Raw genomic sequence first — 25,796 nt, 5'->3', positions numbered from 1 at the left:
CACATGTTTCTGTTTCTTCTGTGTCTATTAAGTTAGGTTACATGTGACTAATATATTGCAGAAGCTCTGGATTCAATTACGTTTCTTTCGAGAGTTTTTTGTTTGTGTTATTGTGGATTTTTTTTAAGTAGGCAGTTAACTTGGCTGGGTTCATACTACAAACTCTATATTTCCCATGGTGAATGGCAACAGGAATCTGTTGAAGTAATTTTAGTACTGTCAGAGTTGCCTTGGAGCAGCATGCCCCTTGCCTACACGATTCAATGCTTAGCCTATGCAGAATTTTATGCTTCCTCCATGTGGCTCTCTTTTTTCCAGGACTTCCCACTTCACTTCTTCACTTTTCAGCTGTTGTAATTGCCATGAGACCTGTTCTGTGGCTCTTCAATCCAGTAAGATCACGGATTTTCTCTCTTTTAGTCACCCAACTTGGCATGGGTTGGGTCTGCCTTAGACAAAAGCAGTGACATTTCTTTCTTTCAAATATTAATTCCCTCCCAGTTTCTGCTTGCTTTTAATTGTTCTTTAGGCAGTTACTTTTTATATCTTGTCCAGAATTTATAGTTTTCATCTGTGGGATGGCTGATTTAATAAGAGCATCACCTTCTGTATTACTGAAAGCCAGAAGTTGTGATCCTGGGTAATTTTTATATAAATTTTTATTTTGTAGTTACCACAATTCCATGCAGTTCCTTCCCAGGGCTGCTGGGTATACTTCTCTAGTCCCTTTTATACAGATAGTATAGCTCTTGGAGGCTTTAATTTGTTTGTAGGAGTCTCACTTCCAGGCCCCAGCTTCCCATAGTATTGAGATCATGTCTTCTAACAGTCATATGGGGACAAAAAGTAATCCCAGACCAAAGATCAAAACCCTTTGGGCCTCTTCTGCTTCAGTTCCAGTATATCCATCTGGCTTTAATTTGTTTCTTCATTCTTGGAGACTGAAAGCATTCCTTCATTATTGTTTTTGTTGCTCCTGTCTCTGCTTTAACGCTTCACTAAGTATTTTCTAAAAATGATTACAATTTATTCAGCAGTTTTGTGTTTGTAGTGGGAAAGGGAGCACCTACATCAGTTTAATTCATTTTGTTTCTAGATGTTTGAAGCTGTGTTTTCTATAGTGAGCAACATCAGACCATCCCCAGAATGCAACTCTGGCTGCTAATTCCCGTACTGAGGAGGGGACTGAGTTGTGGTATGGATATATGGATGATGGACAGAGCTGGTAGCTCTTAGAACAGCTGAGAGCATAGGAGCAACTGATGTTATTTCAGCATCTAATATAGCCCAAGCTCTGCTGCCTAAGTATACACATAGATAAAAAGTTGAGACTTTGCAGTGTTTACCAGCAGTTGTGTCAAAATTTGAGAGCCCATTAGCACTGGAGAATGTCTGGAGGAGTTTACAGATGTGTTTGCCAGTTTCATTCTTCTCATAGGTGAAATTCATGGATTATCATTGAAAACACTCTCTATGTTAATTAAACACACACTAATGGATATTGCTCATTCCTTTGGAGGAAAGTGAAAAAAGGAATCAGAATTTAAATAATTGGAAAGAATTTTAATGTTTAACAGAGTCTATGTGAGGGAACATAGGTTCTTCTAGCTAAATGGAACTAACATCATAAGATGCAAAGATCAGTATTAAGAAAAAGAATCAGTAATAGTAATGATTATATTAAAACCCTTGAATTAATATCTTTAGCATTGTGATCAACATGTTTTTGTTCAAAAGTAACATTGTGTTCAATGAAAAATAATCTTTATTTAGTATTCTGAGCCAGTGAAAGAAAATTTTTCAATTACAGTTAACACACAATATTATATTAGTATCAGGTGTACAACATAGTGTGATTAGACATTTATATGACTTATGAAGTGATCACCCCAATAAGGCTAGTGCCACCTGACACCATACATAGTAATTACAATATTATTTGCTATATTCCCTATGCTGTGCTTTACATCCCCATGGTTGTTTTTATAACTGGCAACTTGCACATCTTAATCCCCCCTTCTTTTTCACCCATTCCCCCAAACTCCCCCCCATCTGGCAACAACCAAAATGTTCTATCTACAAGTTTGTTTGTTTTTCAGATTCCACATATAAGTGAAACCTTATGGTATTTGTTTTTCTCTGTCTGACTTATTTCACTTAGCATAATACCCTTTGGGTTCATACATGTCACAGAGGGCAAGAATTCATTCTTTTTTTATGGCCAAATGAAATCGCATGTCTATATGTACTACCTCTTCTTTATCCATTTGTCTACAATGGACACTTAGGTTTCTTCCATATCTTGGTTCTTTTTTTTTTTTTTTTTAATATATCTTTATTGATTTCAGAGAGAGGAAGGGAGAGGAAGGGAAAGAGATAGAAACATCAATGATGAGAGGGCTGCCTCCTGCATGCCCCTGACTGGGGATCGAGCCCACAACCCAGGCATGTGCCAAGGGGCAGGAATCAAACCGTGATCTCCTGTGTCCTAGGTCAATGCTCAACCTCTCAGTCATGCCCGGCTGGGCCCCATGAAGATATTTAAAAGAATTCTGGGGCTGTTTATCTTTTCATCCACAGCCATTTCTTGGCATAGCGGCTTCTTCTGTATAGTCTTAGTTATAGGACTTCTATTCAGTTAGACTTCAGGCAGTCCTCATTGATGGTTTTTCTGTAGTTTAGATGTAATTTTGATGTGGTCTTGGGAGGAGGTGAGCACAGTGTTTACCTATTCCACCATCTTGACCAAAAGTCAAAGACCTTAAAGTCATTTTAATATAGATTAACTCTACCTTGGAAAAAATATTTATTTTGCTCATATATTGCTCACCCACTGAGTCATTGGTGGTCTAAGTTTCCCTTAGTGAGAAAATTTTTTTATAAGGCAGAATTTTTCCTTTGGGATCCTTACTGATTTAAGTCAATCCAGTGGTTGTACAAGTCTCTTACTCATCATACCTGATAAACTTATTAACAAACTTTGGAATCAAGAGCCCCCCTCCCCCATGTTTTCTCTCAAATACAAATGTTTATATGTGCATTGTCATTCATAGAGGCAGGAACAAATCTTACTTAGATTGGCTCAGAATCCTCCCCAAATACCCTTAGCATCTGGGCTGAGTTTTTATCACATGGTTGGATGGCTTAGATTGTTTTATTTTCTCTGACACTTAATGATGCTGAAAGAGTAGTTTTTCTTATAATAATGTATCTGTTGTAAATTCCACAACACAGACAACTGCTTATTAATTTCCGTCTTTAGATGAGGAAACTGAGCACAAAAATGACTTTGTCATTAGTTAAGGCAAAAATAGGAGCAAACTAGTGAGTTGAATCCCATCACGTTGCTGTGTGACCTTTAACAAGTCACTTACCCTGTCTGTGTCCTTGTTTCCTTGTCTATAAAAAGGGATAAGAGCCCAGCCGGGCATGGCTCAGAAGTTGAACATCGACCTATGAACCAGGAGGTCACAGTTCAATTCTCAGTCAGGGCACATGCCTGGGTTTTGGGCTCGATCCCCAATGTGGGTCATGCAGGAGGTAGCCGATCAATGACTCTCTTATCATTGATGTTTCTCTCTCTCTCTCTCCCTCTCCCTTCCTCTCTCTGAAATCAATAAAGATATATTTTTTTAAAAAGGGGGATAAGAATAGTACCCTCTTCATATGGCTGTTGCAAGGGCAGGTTGAGTTAATGCACACAAAGCACCTGGTTCTCTACCTGGAACATAAAAAGTACTATATGAGTTTACTTTTGATTTTTATTATTAACTTTAGCACAAAATGGATTTCAGCAGGAGACAGATGGTCCAGTGGTCCATGCTGGTTCCAACACTATCCTAGCCCAAGTTTCCTGGATAATAGAGCCTGAGCTAAGATAAGCTTTACTGGGAACAGCAAGAGTGAAAGGAGAAGAGAGGCAGGGACATATGCAAGGCAGTGCATTAACTGGCTGGCTGTAGTGTCACAAAAATCAGCTAGTTGCTTGGTCACAAAGGATAACCTCCAGACTGGCTGTGTGGAACCAGTGTGCTCACCACAGTCAGGCAAGGAGGGAAGGGAGAGGCATACATCTGCCAGGTTTTTAACACCTTCATTCTCACAGATTGTGTTGGTTCCCCATCCTCCATCCCCCTAGACACACACAACTCCCAAGGAAGTCAGGTTCCAACATTTTCTCTGAATTCAGAAGTCTCAGGGTAAGCCAGTGCCTTTGTGAGTCTCGCCAAAGGTGGGTGGAGCCTAGGCACTGTAGTCACAGTAGCTCCTGAAGAGCTGTATCATGCCAAAGCTCTGTCCTTAGCCAGAAAGGATAAAAATGGCTGGTGGTATTAGGAAAAGAGGTGAGAGTGGTGGTGATGCAGATCTCCATTGAGCCAGTGGCAGAGGCCAGAGAGACAGGTGAGACAGAGCCATCCCAGGAGGCCCCTACACTGGGATCAGCCCCACCCCTCACAAGGTGCAGCCTCAGGAAGCTGCTGCGGCTCCACAGCCTTGAGTCTAAATGAGATTGTTGTGAGAATTAGAAGTGATGTGGGTTCAATGACTGGCCCAAAGTAGGCACTTCATAAATAACATAACATGTTCCTATCCACCCATACTTGAAATAGACCTCAATTTCCCTTAACATTTGGATTTGCCTCAGGAAATAAAACATCTGTTTGAATTCAAAGATATGACTAAGATGAACTAGAATAAGTTGGTTGCTACTGCAAATAGGGTGATATTTAACCAAAGGTCATATCAAAGGAAATGACTAAGAAAGCTCAGGGTAGAGAATAAATGCCAACCAAGGAGGTCAAAGGGTTTAGGCAAAATCATGAGAACCCAGAAATGATTTCATGCTAAAAATGCTTTATGTAATTATAGGTTTGTTTTTGTTTTTAGCCAGGGAAAAGAGAGAACATGGGCTCCCACTCCTGTTCTGTGGACCCAGGGAGTCCAGATTATTTAGCACCATCATGTCCAATCTTGACACCTCGGGGAGAAAAGCAGTGTCAGTGTTAGGCAAGTGGAGACTCTGATAGGCAACCAGGAAAGAAGGATAAGTAAGTGGGAGTTTGCTGGGCTCTGGTGGCTTCAACATCAGATTAGCTATGAAGCCCAGAGGGAAGATAGTGTTTGGTATTCAAACTTCTGTCTCTTGGAACCAAATAAATAATGACAAGTCTATACTGTGTCCATTTCGTAGAACAGAGGTTGGAACCCTGGAGGTTGTTAGCTGCCCAGGTTACACTGATAATAAGGATATAATGAACCTAGGTCATCTGACCTGTCCCCTACATCACTGACATGTTATTATCTGTCCAAGGCTCATAGGAAGCTCTCCACTGATATTTGTGGAATTGATGTTCTTTTTTTTATTTTTTATTTTTTATATATCTTTATTGACTTCAGGGAGAGGAAAGGAGAAGGAGAGAGAGAGATAGAAACATCAATGATGAGAGAGTCATTGATCGGCTGCACCTGCAACCCGGGGCATGTGCCCTGACTGGGAATCGAACCCTGATCGCCTGGATCCTAGGTTGACGCTCAACCGCTGAGCCACGCCCGGCTGGGCTGATGTTCTTTTTTTAAAAAACCCCTCAAAGATCCAAGATCCAGGAGTCGTTTTTTCAATGTGTTATTTTCTCATAATATGTAATCTGGAATGTAAAATATGATAATATCATTTACTTTATTCAAAGTCAGCTAAACTCAAGAAATATTTATCCAAGGCTTATTATATCACTAGAGATTGAGCTTAGTACTTGAATCCACATTTATAAATTTTGCATTTCAGGGAGCATCAAGTCAGTTCTATACAAATCATGGCTGTATAATGTGTTTGGGGAGGTGATGGCATATGGTTCCACCAGTTAATTTCATCATAATGAAAAATGGGAAAACAAGAAATACCCATGACTCAGTTTGGTTTTAAATGATCTAATTATAATTTATTTTACATTCATACATTAAGATGTGACTTTTGGTTTAGAAATCCATTATATTTATTTCTCTTGGTAAGCACAAATAACATACTGAAAAACTGTGGGGAACTTCGCATGTTATTTTCTAATGGAAAGCAAGAAGTAAGTCACAGTTATTTCCACAGAATGAATGTTGAGTTTTGTTGTTGTTCTCTTTTGAATTGTTTTATTCCAAGTGTATGTCAATTAAGGAGTAAACTCATCTGGCGTCCAACCCTCCTGATACCCCAGTTCCACCTCTGGCTGGGTAAACAGCTGGGCTTTGAAGTCAGATCAACCAGGGTGGGTCGAGCTCTGTCACCTCCCAGCTGAGTAGCCCTGGGCGAGTTGCCCACTCTCTCTAAGCTTCTCATCTTAAAAACAGGGATAACAATGGGACCCAACTCGTAAGATTGTTGTGAGGATTCAATGAGACCCTGCATTTAATTTTTTTTATATAGTGCCTGGCATATAGTACAAACTCAGCCAATATTAGCTAATGCTAATCTTTATTTTAATATTAATAGTTATGGTTGATAATATTATCATTGTATTTTGTCTAAGGCAATGTTTATGTATGTGCTATCTAGAAAGGAAAATATCTGCTCCCTTTGATGTTCTACTTTGCAATCATTTTGAAAATTAAGATCAGAGAGAAACTCTAGATTTCTCTGATTTCACCACTGAGTAACTGGAGGTAATTAAGTGTTCCCTGCAAAGATTTTTAATTCTAGTATTCAGCACCAGAAAGAAAAGCAAACCCTATTTACTTCCCAGATACAGACGCAAACAGAAATAAAACACAGCTGCTGTTACTGCTCCATGGGCACCATCTCTACTTGGTACCAAAAGATAATAATCTTGCAGTATAATTTCATAAGGAGGTAACAAAATCAATTATATTATCTCAAGTGTAAACACTGAAGTCTGTTGCTGGTTAAGATAGGCTGGAACTGTGGCAGCTGCTCACCCACTAATATAGATTATTTTAGATGGAAGAAAACATGGGCTAATTAATCAAGATTTGGCTAGGAGTATAGACAGCCTTACAGCTTGATATTTAAGAATGATACCAGCAATACAAGAGTTGGATTGTAACACAAAGCAACCATGGACACAAGTGAAGGCAGTGATGGACAAATAATTTGGTTCGTTTTTCATTATTAAATGGTAAAGTCTTCACAAAAAGCACGAATAAGTCTGTAAACCCTTTGGGTTCGGTGAAATTCCACATGATCTTATATTTTGAGCCATAAAAATAAAAGGCTAAGAAGAAATTTAAGAGGCTGTAGGGATATGTTGTTTCCATAATTGTAATGACTGTGGGAGGGTCTTTTCCAAGATACAGTGATGAAAGTAGAGAACATATTTTGTTGTTATAGAATTTAAGCTTCATATAAAAGGTTAATTTGTAGACATTCAAGCCCATAACATAAAATCAATAATTATGAACCTCTGTAACCAAGTTCATGAGATTTCACAGCCAGACAAATCTGCTTTATAAATTCAACACTGACACAAGTTGGCTGACCTTGGACGAGTTACTTATTAAATCTTTCAGAATAATCATAAATATCAGGTAGGATCATTGAGTATTAAAAATTGTGCTAAAATTGTGCTTAGCACAGAGTAAACACTTGAGGATAAATAAGAGGATTCCTTTGTTTCTTTCTCATTCTCTTTAAGTTTTTCACATGTTTATGTTTCCTTCCTCTCTATCTGAAATAAGATGTTTATTTTAGCTTGATCCAGTGACTCTGTAGTATTTATTCCAGTTATTTACCATGTGTAGATTATTCTGGTCTCTGTATGTATTAATTTTAACATTCATTTTTAACAGAAACACTCTGTCCAAAGGGAAAGTCATTTGGAGTAACCCTCGTTTTCCTTTACTATGTATGCTAAGAACAGTGGCAGAGTTAATCATAAGACCGGTTAATCAATAGAAAATACCTAAAGGCCTTACAAATTCACAAGCAGCAATGACATGGTGTAATTTCGTACTTATTTTTCCTTGTCTCATTTCCTGTGAAAGTTTTTTATTACTTGTATTTTAAATAAAGCAAGACCTGGCTCATGCTCAGCATCTAATACGTGTTTGTTGAATAGAGAGGGAAGGAAAAAAATACTTTAATTGTGACTAGAGGCAGCAGCTCCTTAGTGGAGGCCTAACATACATTAATTTCTTGGGATAGAAGAAGGATTGTGTTAATTACATTGTAAGGGGAGGCTGAACAATTTGTAGCATCTTTTTTTTTTTTTTTTTTTTTAATAAGCTTTTATTGATTTCAGAGAGAGGAAGGGAGAGAGAGAGAGATATAGAAACATCAATGATGAGAGAGGCATTGATCAGCTGCCTCCTGCACGCCCCTCACTGGGGATCAACCCCACAGCCTGGGTATGTGCCCCAACTGGGAATCAAACCTTGATTTCCTGGATCATAGGTCAATGCTCAACTGCTGAGCCATGCTGGCCGGATCATTTATAGTATCTTTTATCTATAGTTAGGGTTTTAGTGTTAGAGTCACCCTAGAGATGAAATGGCTCAACCTCCTTAGTTTATAAAAGAAACTAAGGCCCTGAGAGTTTAAATGACTTCATCCTGTGTTGCTGAGCTGCAAGAGAAATTTATTTCCTATTCTTTCCATTTGAGTTAGTTCCTTGCTGGAACATTTGTTTTATTAAAATTTCCATCTATTCCAGGGGCACTTATACATCTACAAAAAATATACAGGAAGATAAAGACCAAGGTTGAGAACATCAGCTCTTGGGTCAGAGAGAACTGGTTTAGGATCCCTTCTCCTATGTGACCTGGGCCAGATTGTCCAAAGTTTTCCTCACGTTAACCTAATCCCTCCATGCCTCGGTTTCCTTATCTCTAAAGGAGGGAGGACAAACTCTTGTCATCTTCAAAGATGATCAATGTAATAATGTATATAAAGGATTATCACTAAGCCAGGTGAAGCTAAGCAACTGTTTGTTATTACAATATAAATTAGAAGTGGGAGAGAAAGTTGAAGGGAAGAGATATAGGCAAGGATAGTCCTGTATTTTGCTAGTAGTAGGCCACAAATTTGGCTCCAGGCTTCCTCTCAGCCAACACAGGAAAAGAAACATGATTGATCACATAGCTCACAGAGAACTTAGTTATGTTAATTATATATATCTGGCCAAACCAGAACCACTCTCTTTTACCCCCATCTTTGAATTTTCAGCCAAGATCTCCTAAGAGACATAGCAGTATTGGCTTTATAGACTTGTTGAGTTACAATAAATGCTGCTCAAGTATGCCAGTGGCTCTCTCTTAGCATTTCCATAGAGCCCCCTGGCTTTTTGATAGCACCTGTAGGAGATAACCTGGCTGTCTTCCACTCAGCACATGCCATTCTTAAGAAGGCCAAGTCCTTGGAGGAGGCCAGGGATGAATTTGGGTTATGTAGCTTATTTCCCTCACCCACGTCAGACGTTCCTTAATCACAGGGACCAGCCTTATTATCTGTGCATATTAACTCATTGCCTCTCACAGAGAGTGAATGATGGGTGCTCAGTAAATGTTTGTGATTTGCAGTAATAAATGAACACGTATGGAGGAGTTACTGGTACGAGAGCCCTCCTGCTTTAGGTCCAGGTTGTAACAGAGAGGTTATTTCAGGCAAGACAGATTTTTCATCCAACTCTGATGACAGCACTCAAGGCTTAAATCTCAGTATTCTAAGTGAAAAATGAAATCTGTATGATCTCCTCTTCCCTGGGTACTGATGTGCAACGACTTGTGTTATTAAATGTCGGGATGAAATAGAACCCGTTTTCTTAGAAAAAGGAGAGAAGTATAATTCTAGCACCGCTTGTATCTTTCAGAATAGGTGTACTAATCAATTACCTTTCAAGATATGTCCATCATTATAACTCATGTAAAGCAATGGCCAAAGCTACCTCAAAAAGATGGACTATACCTTGCTTGCAATGTCACCTACAGAGGAAATGTAGAAAGGTTATGCTATCATAAAAGAATTTTTAAATCTACATATTGAAATCATTGTAAAGGGACCTAAATTTCCTTTAGAAAATATTTCAAGTTGCTTATTTTATATATTCTCTTTTCCCATGTATTTGGTTAATCAGTTCCTTTTCTTTGAATAATCATTCCCAAACCAATCTCCCTTGAGCCTGAACTCACTTATCCAAGTTAATAAAATCGGATGAGAGATATGTTAACATTTATTCAATATGGTGTTTCTTTTTCTTACTTGATTACAAGTGAGTGTCCCACTCCAATTTAATTTACAAGCTAGGAATCCTTTAAATGTTAAAACATGAAAATAAACTGAGAGGTTGTTTGAGATAACTGGGGCTCACAGAGAGCTAGTTGACTTATTTTCATATGCCATATCTAAGCCTGGATTCAAATTGTAGAATAGGGTTTTATTTGACCAAAATAATAAGCCCTTGTAACCCTTTTCTTCTCTCCCAGCCCCTTTGCTTTTACCCTGTCCGAAGCCAACATGTCACTGAAAACTGAGCCAACAGTAAATATATCTGCGCTGCAGAAAATCGCTGCTGACATGAGTAATTTGATAGAAAACCTGGACACTCGGGAGCTCCACTTTGAGGGAGAGGAGGTGGACTACGATGTGTCTCCCAACGACCCCAAGATACAGGAAGGTAACTGATGGCCTGAGCCAGGGGAAGAGAGTTTATCAGGGTGGCTTGGCCGAGCGCAGATTTGAAATCACCGGCAAATGACTGATCTTCCTTGCTGATGTCATACACTGGGCTGAGACTGTTCCATTAACTATTTTCTTGTTGCACATTAATGATTCTTTAAAAAGATGCCTGCAAAAGGCGAGTTATGCTAATATCATGTGTTCTTGCCATATCGTTGTGTTCTTGCAATAACTTTATTTATTTTTTTATTTTTTAGTGTATATCCCTTTCTCTGCTATTTATAAGACTCAAGGATTTAAGGAGCCTAATGTTCAGACATACCTCTCTGGCTGTCCAATAAAAGCCCAAGTTCTGGAAGTGGAGCGCTTTACGTCTACAACAAGGGTCAGCGCGTTTATGGACTCACCTTGTGTTACTCACTATATACGAATTAACACACTCACTTCCTCCTAGCTATGCCTCTGCTTTTAGCTTTTGTTTTTTTGTTTTTGTTTGTTTGTTTGTTTGTTTGTTTGTTTATCACTCCCAAGTCCTCATCACCTCTCAAGGTCTTGCTTTCTTCCCATTTGGTCTTTATTCTCACATGTCTCTTTCCCTATCCTGGAAAACATATTTTTTTAACAAGGCTTTTAAGGCAATTTAGAAGTTTAATAAATTGCAAAGTACCAAGTCTTCCACACTCCCTTTTTCTGTTCACTGTGGATTCCATTCCCCATAGAATGGTAGATAGGAGCCAAGGAAAAGTTTAGCTTTCCTAATTCTTGTTAGGTAAGAATAGAGCGATGCTACCTGGCTCTTGAAAGAAAACAAGCCAGGACGCTGGGCCGGCTGGTGCCATCACCCAGACGCACTGCTGAGAGTTCTGCGGGCGCGCTCCGCTTCTCTGATTTGTTCCTGGCACCTGTCCTTTAGGCCCCTTTGCGCTCTGGAATGGCCTTGGGAGTAAAATATCTCCATTAACCAAAGCCGCGCCCTCTGAGACAGGTTGGACTAGGGGAAGCTGGCAGGGTGGCTGCGTTTGCTCTGTTCCTGCCTGCGTTGTGCAGTTGTCCAGTCTGACGCATCGGGAATGTTCCTGCAGGGGGGTGGCCTCTATTCCTTCAGGATAAGCTCTGGCCACTGCAGAGTAAGGCCGCCCGAGTAAGACCACCATTCCTAGTGCCTCCTGCCTCGGGGGAAGGCTGTGGCTTCCCTTCCGTTTTGTCTTTCCGAGGGTGGCAAGTGCTGCCTGGGTCCTGATGGCTTCGCCTAGTGCTCTGTCCCCATCTGTCTGCGCGTATTCTGGGTCCTAGTTTACACCTACCTTGGCGTGCAGCCTTTCCTCTAGGCTTTTCCTATGAGTTGGGTCCAATATCCCTGGTATACCACTGAGCAACATTATCCAGAAAGGTCTCTAAGATGACGTTCGCCTTTTCACTTGCCTACTAGGTTTTACACTGAGAGGCAGTAACGTGAGGGTTAAATACAGACTCCAGAGCCAGACTGCATAGTTTAATTCCTGTCTTTGCTTTGTGATCTCTCACAAATTACTTAACCTCTCTGTTTCTCAGTGTCCTCATCTGAGTAATGAGTATTAATAGTGCCCATCTTCTAGGTTTGTTATGAGGATTTAACAATAATATACGTAATATTACACTTATATTATAAAAGTATATTATTTATTGCATTATACAAACACACTGTATAATACTATGTATTATTATTATTCGGTATCTCCTAAAGTTACTTACGAAGATAAATATTCAGGCTTCCAAACCACAGACTTTTCTCTTTGCATACACTCTTCTGTTAGTTAAGTGAGTTTAGTTTAGTTCTGTTTTATTTTATTTTTTATTTTTTAAATCATTTTAAAAATTTTTTATTACAGTTGACATCCAGTATAATATTAGTTTCTGGTGTATACCCAGTGATTAGACATTTTATATCTTACTAAGTGATCATCCTGATAAATCTCATACTGATCTTAGACCATGATAGTTATTAGAATATTATCAACTATATTCCCTATGCTGTACTATTCATCCCCATGACTATTCTGTAACTACCAATTTGTACTTCTTAATCCCTTCATCTTTTAATCTAAGTCTGTGTGAGAAAGTGAAGGATTATATTTATCTAATTTAGTGTTTCATTTTCTAAGAAATATGAACTAAATTAATGCAGATTGTGAATGTGATTCCAGGTAAATAAAAATGACCCCTTTTCTGATGACTGAATACATTCTGTGTGCCAGCCCATTGCTAAGTACTTCTCTTTTCACTCTTGTGACAACCTGATGAGACAGATGTTTTCACTTGCCCTCGAAGGCTGGAGATCTTCCACCTGTCCCTCCAGCCCCTCCGCCCACCCTGCCCCACCCTGCTCTCTGCCTGTGTCCTCTGGTAGGACTCTTGCTGGAGAGCCCAGAAAAGAGATGAGGGTCACCCGAGGTGGCTGTGTCTCTTGACCAAAGGCACCCATCTCCTCGCCAAAGCAGCCCTCTTTCTATGGCTCTCTCCTTCCGTTCTAGCTCCTGTTCCTGCCATTTGTCTTGCCACCTGTCTTGCCACTTGTCCCTTCAGGACCAGGGATGTCTTCACAAGTCCCAGGTGGTCCAGAGTGCCCACATTCCTGCCCTCTCTCCCCCCACACACTATAGGAGCTTCCTTCAAGATCTCCTGTGCTTTATTTATAAATATTCCTCTGTTTCCTGTCACCCTATTATATAAAAACTCCTGTCCCCCAGGGCTGTTAGCTCTTCTGATTGAAATAATTCACTAGTCACCAAGATATATTTGCATTTCATAAGACATATTTTGAAAAATTTAAATGGAGATTCATTTTAGTTAAGTTGATGGGGAAAATATTTTGAGTGTAGGGAGATCTTTTGCTCCTTTCCTTCTAATGTACCTCTACCTTCCTGGTTCCTGGTGTTGATTCAGGGCAGGGAGATGCAGACAAGGAGGGACCTTAGAGAGGGCAGGACCTTAGAATGCCTTTCAGAAGAAGGCATAATGTCATTTGTGAAGGGCAAAAAGTGGGCTAAGGTAGTGTTCCTGGAATCCATTTCCTCCAACTTCCTTTTCACCCCTTCCACCTGTCTGCTCACTGCTCATACTTTTGGACAATCCCCTGATTGTCTCCTTGACTTGGTTTCTTGTTTCAGGGGTGTGTGTGTGTGTGTGTATTTGAAGCAATAGGATTATAGGATTTGTGGGAGTTTGTCTTTAGTGTGATTCTGAGTTTGTTATGTATCTTATAAGGTGAACATTTAAGAGAATATTATTCTGTAATCAGTTGTATTTGAAAACATTTTACTTAAGTACTTATGCAAGATAAGTAGGTTGGATTTAAGGGCACTTCCATGTTACTTACTAATTAGCTATTGTTCATTGGGAGATTTTGGAATTTTTGTTGTTATCTAAAATACCAATCATTTTTATTTATCCCTGTAGGTAGGAAGTATCAATCTTTACACTATTGAATTAACACATGGGGAATTTAAATGGCAAGTTAAAAGGAAATTCAAGCATTTTCAAGAATTTCACAGAGAGCTACTTAAGTACAAAGCCTTTATCCGAATTCCCATTCCCACCAGAAGGTAATTGTTTCAGAATTAATTATAACGTTATCCCAAGTTGAGTGGAAAGAATTTTATTCATATTATGGGTTAACTGTCCATTGTTGGTGGATATGTTCTATTAAATGGGCTTTTCTAACAATAAGCCATTTCATGAAAGATATTAGAGAGTCATGACACAAAGAATAATCTAATAAATGTTCGCATTGTGTTTGTGTGTGTGTGATTCAGACACACATTTAGAAGACAGAATGTCAAAGAAGAGCCTCGAGAAATGCCAAGCTTACCACGTTCCTCTGAAAACACAATGAAAGAAGAACAGTTCCTTGGTAGGAGGGTAAGTCCTTTACTCTTCTGTTGCTCTGGACATAATTTAGTAGCATTGTAGAAAGGTGGCATCTGAGGGTTGAGGTGGGTCAGGCTGCAACTTTTCTCACCCACTGATCCATCACCCAGGCCAGTTTATCTGCTCTGGAGCTAGGTAGGCAGGCCCTTTCTCCCCAAGCCATTCTGACCCTGAGGAGGTTGCATTTTTCCAGAAGAAGAGTTTTCTTTGGTAGGAGTTATGCTGTGAAGAAGTTGTCTTCCCTGCAGGCTTGTTGTGAGTCAAGACTGAGTGCATCATTGAGAGTTTTGAGATCTACTCTTTTTTAAATCATACATTTTCATACACTTGCTTCAGAATTTGAGTAGTTTGTCCTAAATATATGTAGGGAATATATATATATGGGAAGAATAGGACAGAGTTACAGACGTGTATCTCAGTAGGACAGAAACCTCAGGCCTGCTCCACTTCAGTGATATGGTCCTGCATGGGATAGATGAATTTTTTTACTAGAAAATTATCAAATACATGCTAGTTCTCTTTTGCCATCTGATACTTTCATGATCTAAAATGGATGTTTGATTTCTCCTTTGTAGTTGTCATCTTGTTTAAAATATTTTTAAGGACCTGGAATACATGTTTTCTAAGATACCTAGACAAATAAAATTCTACAGTTTTGGGTTACCGTGTGTACATACACAAGTGCAGTTGAAAATGATAAACTTTGGCTTTTACAGTTAGTGTTTCAGCCTGTATTGCAGTCAGTATAATTGATAACCCCCTGCCCCCTCTCACTTTAACACATTTGAAATCAGTGTACAACTTACTAGAAGGTCTCTTTTTAAACCTCCCTCCTTGTTTTCCCCTGGAAATCTGTTCACAAATTGCAGTATATCTACCAGTAAATTCAGTGTTAGAATTGAGGAAATTCAAGTTTTTGATAAAAATCAACAAATGCTTTAAAACCACCTATATGGGCAAGTCCTGTGCTAGTAACTATGGAAAATTAAAAGAATATACAGCTGGGGTCTTGTCATCAGTTTATAAAAGACCTAAGTATGTGAAAAGTTAAATAGCAAGAAGAGAGTCAAATAATGGTTCAAGGGAACTATGGAAAACTTCTTAATGCTCTTCAGGATTCCTTGTGTAGTGGTGATATTAATACATAATTGAATAACTTGCAGAAGTTAAGATGGACGAATGATCACGTTATTGTCACTAAGGGTTGAAGTTTTTCTGTAAGTGTGATGATGTTATCTCTTATCTAAAATATTTGCGTTACAGAAACAACTGGAAGATTACTTGACAAAGTTACTAAAAATGCCCATGTATAGAAACTATCATGCAACAGTAAGTACTGTTTAGTGATTTAAAGTTTGAATGTATAAAACTGTAAATTGTCAGCTAAATTTTGGATCATTTTATTAACACAAGTGCTTCTATCCACTTTAGGATTATTCCTTGCATTAAAATAAATGAAATGAATACAAAATTGATTTGACAACAAGGATCTAGGTTATGGTGATACTATTTTAAAATATAAAATATAATTGAATATGTCTTTAACAATAGATTTAAATGAACTTGAAATGGTGCTACAGGCTAAATTATCTAGAAATCAAGCTTCTTTGCTCCCCAGCCTTCTAGAATAATATCTCAAATCATTTCTAACTCTTAAGAGAAAACCTTAAGTAGGAAGTGATGAAAACAGTTGAGCAGATTTGAATATCTTAAGATTATACGGAGCATACTGTGAATGCCATCTGATTGGCCTGTGATGCTTATAAAAAGCCTGTCTTTTTAAGTGAAAGTGAGAAGCATGGGAAAAGCTAGGGAGAGAAGAAACTCTTGGAAAATAAGAGATGCTGGGACTTGGAAGCAGCCTGGAAGCACACAGCATGGGGGAGCGGGAAGAGGGCTTTACAGAGAGTATTAGGAAACAGTGAGCTCTGCTCGCTTAGAGACCCTCGAAGGTGCAGTGTTTTTAAGGGTGTCTTCAATGAAATTAGACTTGGACAGCTCTTTCTTCCCACTTTTATATGGTCACTGGTTGGGTTTGTATTTAGACAACTTTCTTTTCCTCCAGGAGTATGAAGACTTCCTTTGTGTTAATTTTAATTAATAACTGGAAAATGCTTATCTTCCAGGGAATTTAAAGGAGGAGTCGTTGGAAACAATAAATGTACTTTTTCCTGATTGAAGTTTAAAATCTAGAAATGGAACAAAGTGAATGATTTCCAAGAGAAGGGCCCTAAGCTGATAAGGCGATATTGCTAACTTCAAGTTAATCATCAGACCCCTGTAACTTAGACTCCTATCTCCAAGGTGGTGATTAGCTTGAAATCACCACCTTGGCGGTAAGGAATCTGAGGATAAACATCCCACAGATCAGCAACACTGAGCTCACCTCTCCCTTGCTTTTTAAAATGAATACATTTAACTTGAGGGGAAGAGTGGGGACAATTAATAAAGATGCACCGTGGTGTTTCCATTCCAACAGAGAAAAGCTGTCCTGATTTGAACAGCAGTGTCAGCAAATTAATGAAAGTGTTGTCATTCTCATGACTGAGTCTTAGAGCTGGGAAGCTCTGGAGGCCTTGATAGAGCCTCTCAGTTTCCTCCACAGATTAGCTGTCCTCCCTTTTTTCCCGAAGCGGTATTGTTTTACCTGGAAGGCAGCCTTCCCTGGGTAGCTGAGCCCATTCCCACCCTTCCTACAAGGGCGTCGTCCAACCCCACTCTCCTGTCTTAACGGCCTCTGAGAATTTCCCACTTGGCCACTCTCTTGAATTTCGTTACCGCAGGAATAAAGGGAGCCTCCGAACATCCCCCTTCTCTTCTAATGTAAAGACGAGGTGGAGAAGCATGTGTATGAATGGGACTGCCAAGTCATTTCCAGGGTTTGTTGTCACCCGGGGGGTTTGTTTCTTGGCATGGGAACTCTTTGCTTCTCTGTTTCCCTAACATACTTTTTTCAGATTCCTCAGGGAAAAAAGGTATTGATTAGTACATTATTCAAGAGATCAATAAGCCCTATAAAATACTGTAAGGCTAAATTAATGATTAAATTCTTACTCCTGAGAATCACCTGCCCAAATGGAGAAGGGAAGTCTTATCATGGCAGACACGCTGAGAAGTTCGGACAACACAATCTTGGTTAAATTTCAAATTGTATTACTTAGGTTTGCTTCTAAATTGATCTTGTCACATTTACTTCCAACCTGGTAAATCTGTATTAGAATATTTATTGCCAGAGGCTTTTCTTTTTCTCTATAACAGGACTCATTCTTTCTCAAAATCTCTCTTTAGTCAAACTTTACTAAGCCGTTAGGATAATTTAAAATTTTGCATTAATGCACAACTTTAAAATTTCTGCATTGCTAATGTATACTTTTAAATTTAGATGAAATTCTTTACACTTAACAATTTTGATATTGTAAAGTTATGATTTCTGAATTATTTCAAAGAATATCTTTTTGTCAGCTATTTGATGATAAGAGCTACATGAATAAGAAAATATCCAGGTATTAGATAAGTGGTTTCCTTGATATTTGCTTTTCATTTCCTGTTCTCCCATTCAACTGCTCTGTGACTTTGCATAAATTAGTCACACGTCTGTAGTTGTTTCTTCCTATGTAAACTGGGAATGACATTTTCTCTCTGCTCCCTAGAGATAAAATGAGAGCTGTGGATTAAGATCTTAAAACATTTTGGATTCTGTGGCTCAAAGTCTGCAGTGTCACTTCTAATATGTGTTCCTATGTTTTCCAAGTTAGTGAGCATTTTCACAAATCAGATTAAAAATGCATGGTACTGAATTACCATGTTTCATACAAGAAATGAAATCTAAAGACCTTGACTTTTAAAATAATTTAAGGTTAATATTAGATATTTCCAATCACATATAAAAAGTTTAAAGGAAAACTGTTGTTTTTCATTTTGTTAATTCCATTTACAAGCCCAGATCAAATACTATTTCCTCTGCGATATCACATCAGCTAGGAAGCTATCACTGTCTCTCTAACTCTAGAAAGACTTTCACATGTAACTGTTATGGTTCTTCCCATAGAACTTTGTGGATGTGGAACTTTCCCATGTCTGGTCTCCTCTCTGCTTCCTGATGCCAGGAGCATGTATTTCTTGTCTTTGATTTTTCTAGTAAGGCTGTTATTGACATGGTCCAAGACCATTGGCAGATCTAGGCTTACTGTGTCCCCTTGTGTAAATTGGGAGCAATATTGTTAAACTCTAGTTGTTGCAAGGAGTATACAAGGTAAAACTTCTGCATAGGCTAAGAATTACATAATATTCATTGGTTTTCCCTTCTGTGCCTCTGCATTTTCACCTAGTGCTCGTCTAGTTAGGATAAAGTTGCTCAATTTGAGTAAAATAAATGTTGAATGACTTTTTGTGTTGGCAGCTTAGTTGTGAGGATACTGACTGGTCTGAGCTGATTCTGAATACCCCTTGCTAATTTTGTGATCTTGGACAATTTATTTATCTTCTCTAAACTAGAGGTTGGTAAATGGTGGCCCATGGACCAAATCTTTGTTGTGTTTTGTATGATTTGTGAGATAAGAGTAGTTTTTACATTTTTAAATATTGAAAAAAAAAGAATATTATTTTATGACATAAAATTATATTAAATTCATATTTTAGTATGCATAAAGTTTGAATGGAATATAGCCATACGTATTGATTTATGTATTGTCTATGGCTGGTTTCATGCTACAGTAGGTTAACTGTATAGTTCACAAAACCTAAAATATTAATTGTCTGGCTCTTCGCAGAGAAAGTTTGCCTATTCCTGTTCTAAACCTCAATTTCATCTTCTGTACAGCAGGACAAATAACACCTGTTTCAGAGAAGTTTGAGATAATGGATGAAAAATGCTTAGTTCAGGGCCAATGATATTAAGCACTCAGTAAATGTTAACCATTGATATTATTATAATATTTATAGTTTTTAATCTTTTTATTTAGTGATGCTGGATCAAAAATTCTCTCCTTTTATACTCACTAAGAATATAATTATGTTTATCTTGTAATTACATGTAATTATTTCATTTAATTTTTATTATTTAGTTTTAATTATTTAATTTGAATTTTATTACATTTATGTTAGAATATTTTATTATTCCTGATGTCCAAAGACCTCTCCAACCTTCCCTCAACCTACTTTGCCATTTAATTTTCTGTTACTCTCCTTTATCTGACTATCTCTTGCCCAGCTGTATATCCAATGACTTTTTTACACTTTCCTCTTCTGTGTCTCCCTTCATCTCCCATTTCCACATGCTAAGTCTAGTCCATCTTCCAATTCTGGCACCAACATCACTCCCTTCACACAATTTTTTACTATTTGTCCGTACGCTATGCCATGCAATCCCTCTTCCCCAACAACAAAAACAAACACAAGAATTTGGGAGGAGATTTTTTCTCCACGACCTTCTTTAGCATTTTAGTTCTACATATTAGAGCACATATCACTTTCTTTGTTGTATTTTAATTATGTAGATACTTCTAATGTTTACTCTTTCAGGGCAATACCATTGCTATTGATCTGTACGGCATCCCAGATGTGTTTTCACATTGCAGTACCTAATGTGTTTTTTTGAATGCATTAATTTTTCTTTTTTTCTGAGTTTTTAAAGTATGAATTTTTGGCTTCTTTTCAGACAGAATTTCTTGATATAAGCCAGCTGTCTTTCATCCATGATTTGGGACCAAAGGGCATGTAAGTTCCAGTCTTGGATCTTTAAAGAGAAGTATGAATGTTGATGACATTAATATTTGATTTATCTGCATGCCATGATGATGGACCTCACCTGGCTTTACTGCTAGCTTCTTTTCTCCCCAACAAGAGTCAGAGCAACTGAGGGGATCTATTTATGCAAAACGGAGTATCTTGCTACATCAAACAAAGGTAGCAAGTGCTCCACCCTCTTTCTTACGTGCTTATAGCACCGATTTCCTCTAACCCCACAGTTGGAATGTTTAATACAGGTAGCAAATATGATGTGTGGGAGAATGCATTAAAAATCAAACATACTATATTTTATATTTGAAAGTTGCTAAGATAGGAGATCTTAAAAGTTCTCATCAAATGAAAAAAATTGTAACTGTGTAACAATGGGTGTTAGCTAGACTTATCGTGGTGATCAGTCACTTCACATTATATATAAATATCGAATTACTGTGTTGTATACCTAAAACTATAATGTTACGTATCAATTATATTTCAATTGAAAAGAATCAAATATACAAGATCCCTTTTCTAATCACTTATAAAAGTTAGCTGCTTATCACTCGTTTTCATGACTAAAAATAATACTGTGTAAAATGTATGTTATACAACAAAATTGAGATTTACTTAATGATTATTTTCCTTCACAATATGAGAGCTTGATATGATAAAGAGCTTAACTTTTTTTCCGTAAAGATCATTGTTAGTACTTATTGTGAAATATTTCTTTATTTAGCCATTATGATTGTTCTTTCTTTTCACATCTTTCAAAATCAAGATCTTTCTCTTTCCAAAGCTAGAAGCTTTGCTCTGCTTCCTTCGGCATGGCTTGGTTCTGGAACTGTAGGTGAAGGGATACAGAAATGCTTGGAATCCATGGGAAAATACCTCCTAGGGTCCGAACAGCAGCTGAGCCCTCCCTATGCAGGCACTGGGCAAATGTGAGGACTTTTCAGGATGCTACAATGACTGGAGGGAATGCTCAGCGTTTAGAGCCAGAAGCTGGGGTGCTTAAGGTCCTGCAGTGTGCGTAACACAATTATGCTTCCCCCAAAGCCGACAAGGCTACATCGACCAGAGTGCTCTAAAGATTAGCTGCTAGAGAACACCCATCCTGGCAAATATGGTACGGAGCTATTTGAGGGCGAAGAAGGAAAGAGGGGGGAAAAAGTCATGTGAGAATTAAACCGTTTATTTAGTTCCAAGTTGTGAGGCTGTGTCAGCTAAGAGTGAGTTGGAAATTTAAAGATGATGGGTTAACTTGATGTCTCTTTCAGAGAAGGAATGATAATGAAAAGGTCTGGAGGACACAGGATACCTGGCTTGAACTGCTGTGGTCAGGGAAGAGCCTGCTACCGGTGGTCAAGAAGGTAGGACTTAGGAGTTTTGTGTATTTGTTTTAATAAACTGGATATTTGGAGAGTTTTTACATGCTAGTTTTAAATTAAATTATAAGTTATAAATCAGTTATAAATCCTTTGAAAGTCATAACAGAGCAAATTTTAAAATATTTTAAGTTCCAAGTTTCATTATCTATTTTCTAATATCAAACTATACTACAAGGCCATAGTAATCATAACAGTATGGTATGGTGTAAAGATAGTCTGTTCAGTAAATGGTGCTAGGAAAATTGGACAGATACGTGCAAAAAAATGAAACTAATCCATCTTTTTAAACCATACACAAGAATAAACTCAAAATGGATTAAAGACTTAAATGTAAAACTTGAAACCATAAAAATCCTAGAAGAAAATATAAGCAGTAAAATCTCGAACATTTCTTGAAGCAATATTTTTTTCTGATATGTCTCCTTGGGCAAGGGAAACAAACAAACAAAATAAACAAATGGGACTACATCAAACTAAAAAGTGTTTGCACAGCAAAGGAAACCATCAACAAAATGAAAAGAATACCCACTGAATGGGAGAACATATTCACCAATAATACATCTGATATGGAGTTAATATCCAAAATTTATAAAGAACTTATAAAAATGAACACTAAAAACCAAACAATCCAATTAAAAAAATGGGCAAAGAACCTGAATAAACACTGCTCCAAAGAGGACATACACATGGTCAATAGACATATGAAAAGATGCTCAATGTCACTAATCATCAGAGAAATGCAAATTAAGACCACAATGAGATATCACCTCATACCTGTCAGAATGGCTACCATCAATAAATTAACATAAATTAACAAACAACAAGTGTTGGCAAGCATGCAGAGAAAAGAGAACCCTCAGGCACTGTTGGTGGGAATGCAGATTGGTGCAGGCACTGTGGGAAACAATATGGAGTAACCTCAAAAAATTAGAAATGGAACTGCCATTTACCCAGAGGTTCCACTTCTGGAAATATATCCTAAGAAACCCAACACACTAATTCAAAAGAACATAGCACCGCATTGTAGCATATTTACAATAGCCAAGATCTGGAAACAGCCCAAGTGCCTACCACTAGATGAGTAGTTAAAAAAGCTGTGGTACATTTATACAATGGAATACTACTCATAAATAGAAGGAAATCTTACCTTTTTTGACAACATGGATGGATCTGGAGAAGTATTATGCTAAGTGAGATAAGTCAGTCAGAGAAAGACAAATGCCATATGATTTTACATATATGTGGAATCTAATGAACAAAATAGAAACTAAATAGAAACAGGTTCATTGATACAGAAAGCAGACTGATGGCTGTTAGAGGAGAGAGGGGTTAGAGGACTGGATGAAAAAGGTGAAGGAATTAAGCAAAACCCCCCCCAAAAAACTCATAGACACAGACAATAGTATGGTGAGTACCAGAGGGAAGGGGGGTCGGGGGAGATAGAAGAGGGTAAGTGGGGGATAAATAGTGATTGAAGGAGATTTGATTGTGGGTGGTGAACACACAATACAGTATACAGATGATGTATTATAGATTTGTACATCTGAAACCCATATAGTTTTATTAACCAATGTTACCCCAATAAATTCTTTTTTTTTTTTAAAAAAAGGACAATAACAAGTGTTGACAAAGATGTGGAAAAATCATAACCCTCAGACATTGCCGGTGGAAATGTAAAATGGTTCAGCCACTTTGGGAATTAGTGTGACAGGTCCTCAAAATATTAATTAGAGTAACCATATGCCACAGCATTTCCACTCCTGTGTATTCACCCAACACAACTGAAAAATATGTCTATATCAAAACTTATACATGACTGTACACAGCAGTATTATTCAGAACAGTCGAACAGTGAAAACAGCCCAAATGTCTATCAACGGATGATTGGTTAAACAAAAGGTGGTATTATAATACAGTAGATTATTATTCAGCTATAAAAGGAATGAAGACTACTAATGGGTTTGGGGTTTCTTTCTGGGTTGATGAAAATATCTGGAATTAGATGGCCATGATGGTTGCAAAATTTGGAAATACATTAAAAACTACTGAATTGTAGACTTTTAAATGGTAAGTTATTTGATATGTGAATTATATCTGAATAACATTAAAAAAAATTTTTAAAAAATATATCTTTATTGATTTCAGAGAGAGGAAAAGAGAGGGAGAGAGAGAGATAGAAACATCAATGATGAGAGAGTCATTGATCGAGCCCTGACCAGGAATCGAACCCCGATCGCTTGGATCCCAGGTCGACGGCTCAACTGCTGAGCCACGCCCGGCCAGGCAGCATTTTTAAATTTTTAATAAAAAAGTACTGATGCATGCTATGTCATGAATGAACCTTGAAAATGTTGCAGCAATAATTTACTGGGATTCTGAAAAAAATATAAGAAATACATGTTACTTTAACCTTGAAAAAGATATGAACTCGTGTAAATATGAAGTTCAACTGTGTTTGTATTAAAAATATAGAAATTTAAAACTAGAATCTACCTTTAAACATTAAGATAAAGTACCACAAAAAAAAAAAATGTTAAGTTGGGCTCTAATTATTTGGGTTTTGAAAGGATCGAAGAAATTAAAAGGAAAAGATCAAAAGCTCAGATTAGAGAATATTTAAAATTTCTGTGTTACCAAAAAAACACACACCTCAGTTTTACTAAAAATAAAGAAGGAAATAACATACTATAAAATATTTTCTTTCAAATAAATGTCTAGAACTTATATAAAGCTTTTTTAGATGGAATAATCAGGGAAGACGTACCTCTGGAAGAACATCTACCCGGAGGGTTGACCTACAAAAAGGATCATCCACGGGAAGATGTGGAAGCAATCATTTCTAGGCAGAGGAATAGTGAATGTAGAAGCCCAAAGCTGAACAAGGTTGGGCTTGTTCAACCAGCCCCAGGTGGTAGGAAAGAAGAGTGGGAGATAAAGCGGCGAAGGTGATGGCTGGCTCAAGTCCCCCCATCTGCATTTTAATGCCACAGCAAGTAGTGGCACAGGCAGGAGGCAACTTGTAGAATAGACCGTAATCTCACCTGATTTAGACAAGAATATTCATAAAAGTTCAGATTTATTGGTGCCAGGAACTGTGCTAAAATGTGCGTGAATCATCTCAGTTAATCTGCACAGGCATGCAGGAGCTGGGCATGGCTGTTACCCTCATTCTGTAGATTTAGACTTGAGGCTTAACCAGGTTCACACAGTCAGGCAGGTGGCAGAGCTGGAACTGGAGCTCAGGGAGGCTGACTCGAAGGCAGGTGCGGCTCGATCCCTGGGCAGCTGGTGCTGACTCCCAAAAGGCTGGTTGATGGATTCCTTTCTTGATGCATATCCTCTCGTTAAAGAAAAAAAAATCTATTGACAAAAGAGAAAAAGGGAATAAATCAGAAGGGTTTAATGAATGGTATAATTAAGAAGAGCTCTGAATAAAGGCCAGGAGCCAGTTTACCCTGATAGCTAATGCCCGTTAAGAAGAACAACTCATCGTTGTCAAAACAGAAACCATTTTCTTTTGTGTTCAGCTTTCAAAACCCAGCTGTCACTGCTCAATAATTCCATACTTCTAGGAGGGGCGAGGGAGGAACCAGTGATGTAGATACCACATGAATGGCACCCCGTAGAGTTGGGCCTATTCGTTCAGAACCTGTGTGCAAATTAGAGAAAAGTGCAGGGTGATGTAGCCTACACCCGGCCCTCCTTCAGCAGGCATCCCTGTGCAGGGCACGGCTGCACAGTGGTGGCCTATCCCCGAGGACATGTTTTGCAGCCCTTGGCCCTGGTGGTTAAGTCACGAGCCTGGGCTCTCAGGAGCATTTCTGAGATTTGTTCTGTAATGGGAGCTGGTTCACCTCTTTGGGAGGATGCCACTAGTGTGTTCTCTTAGTTAGAATTAAGGACTCCCTCCTCGCACCCATCACGGTTTCCTTTTCTCTTTTAGTACCTATCCCGTTCAGCCAAGAATTGTCATTGTTCATGCCCTCTAGCCTAGTAAGATCCTTTGAGAACATGTATGATTTATCTTTGTGCTGTTTCTGCCTCTATCCTTACTCCTCGATTGTCACTGTACTTTTCCATTATGAAACTCTTAAACATATATTGAATTGAATGGACATATACTTTTGAGAGATCATGTCCCATTCAACATCATTCAATAATGGTCC

General features: G+C 38.2%; 1 protein-coding gene across 2 annotated transcripts in view; it reads left to right on the top strand.

The window, feature by feature from the left end:
• Positions 1-25,796, top strand: part of PLD1 (phospholipase D1) — a 149,674-nt gene that overhangs the window by 50,124 nt on the left and 73,754 nt on the right. For both annotated transcript variants that reach the window (XM_081138573.1, XM_081138572.1), the window contains exons 2-8: positions 10,420-10,610; positions 10,870-10,997; positions 14,048-14,193; positions 14,404-14,509; positions 15,782-15,847; positions 20,175-20,233; positions 21,520-21,612. In XM_081138573.1, the coding sequence (XP_080994699.1) occupies positions 10,451-10,610; positions 10,870-10,997; positions 14,048-14,193; positions 14,404-14,509; positions 15,782-15,847; positions 20,175-20,233; positions 21,520-21,612 (758 nt within the window). In that variant the 5' untranslated portion in view covers positions 10,420-10,450. The remainder of the gene's footprint in view (positions 1-10,419; positions 10,611-10,869; positions 10,998-14,047; positions 14,194-14,403; positions 14,510-15,781; positions 15,848-20,174; positions 20,234-21,519; positions 21,613-25,796) is intronic.

The sequence above is a fragment of the Miniopterus schreibersii genome, assembly GCF_964146895.1.
Source record: "Miniopterus schreibersii genome assembly, chromosome: 5".
In the NCBI taxonomy this organism is placed as follows: Eukaryota; Metazoa; Chordata; class Mammalia; order Chiroptera; family Miniopteridae; genus Miniopterus; species Miniopterus schreibersii.
The sequence above is the reverse complement of the archived record's forward strand: the minus strand, read 5'-3'. Positions and strand labels throughout refer to the sequence as shown.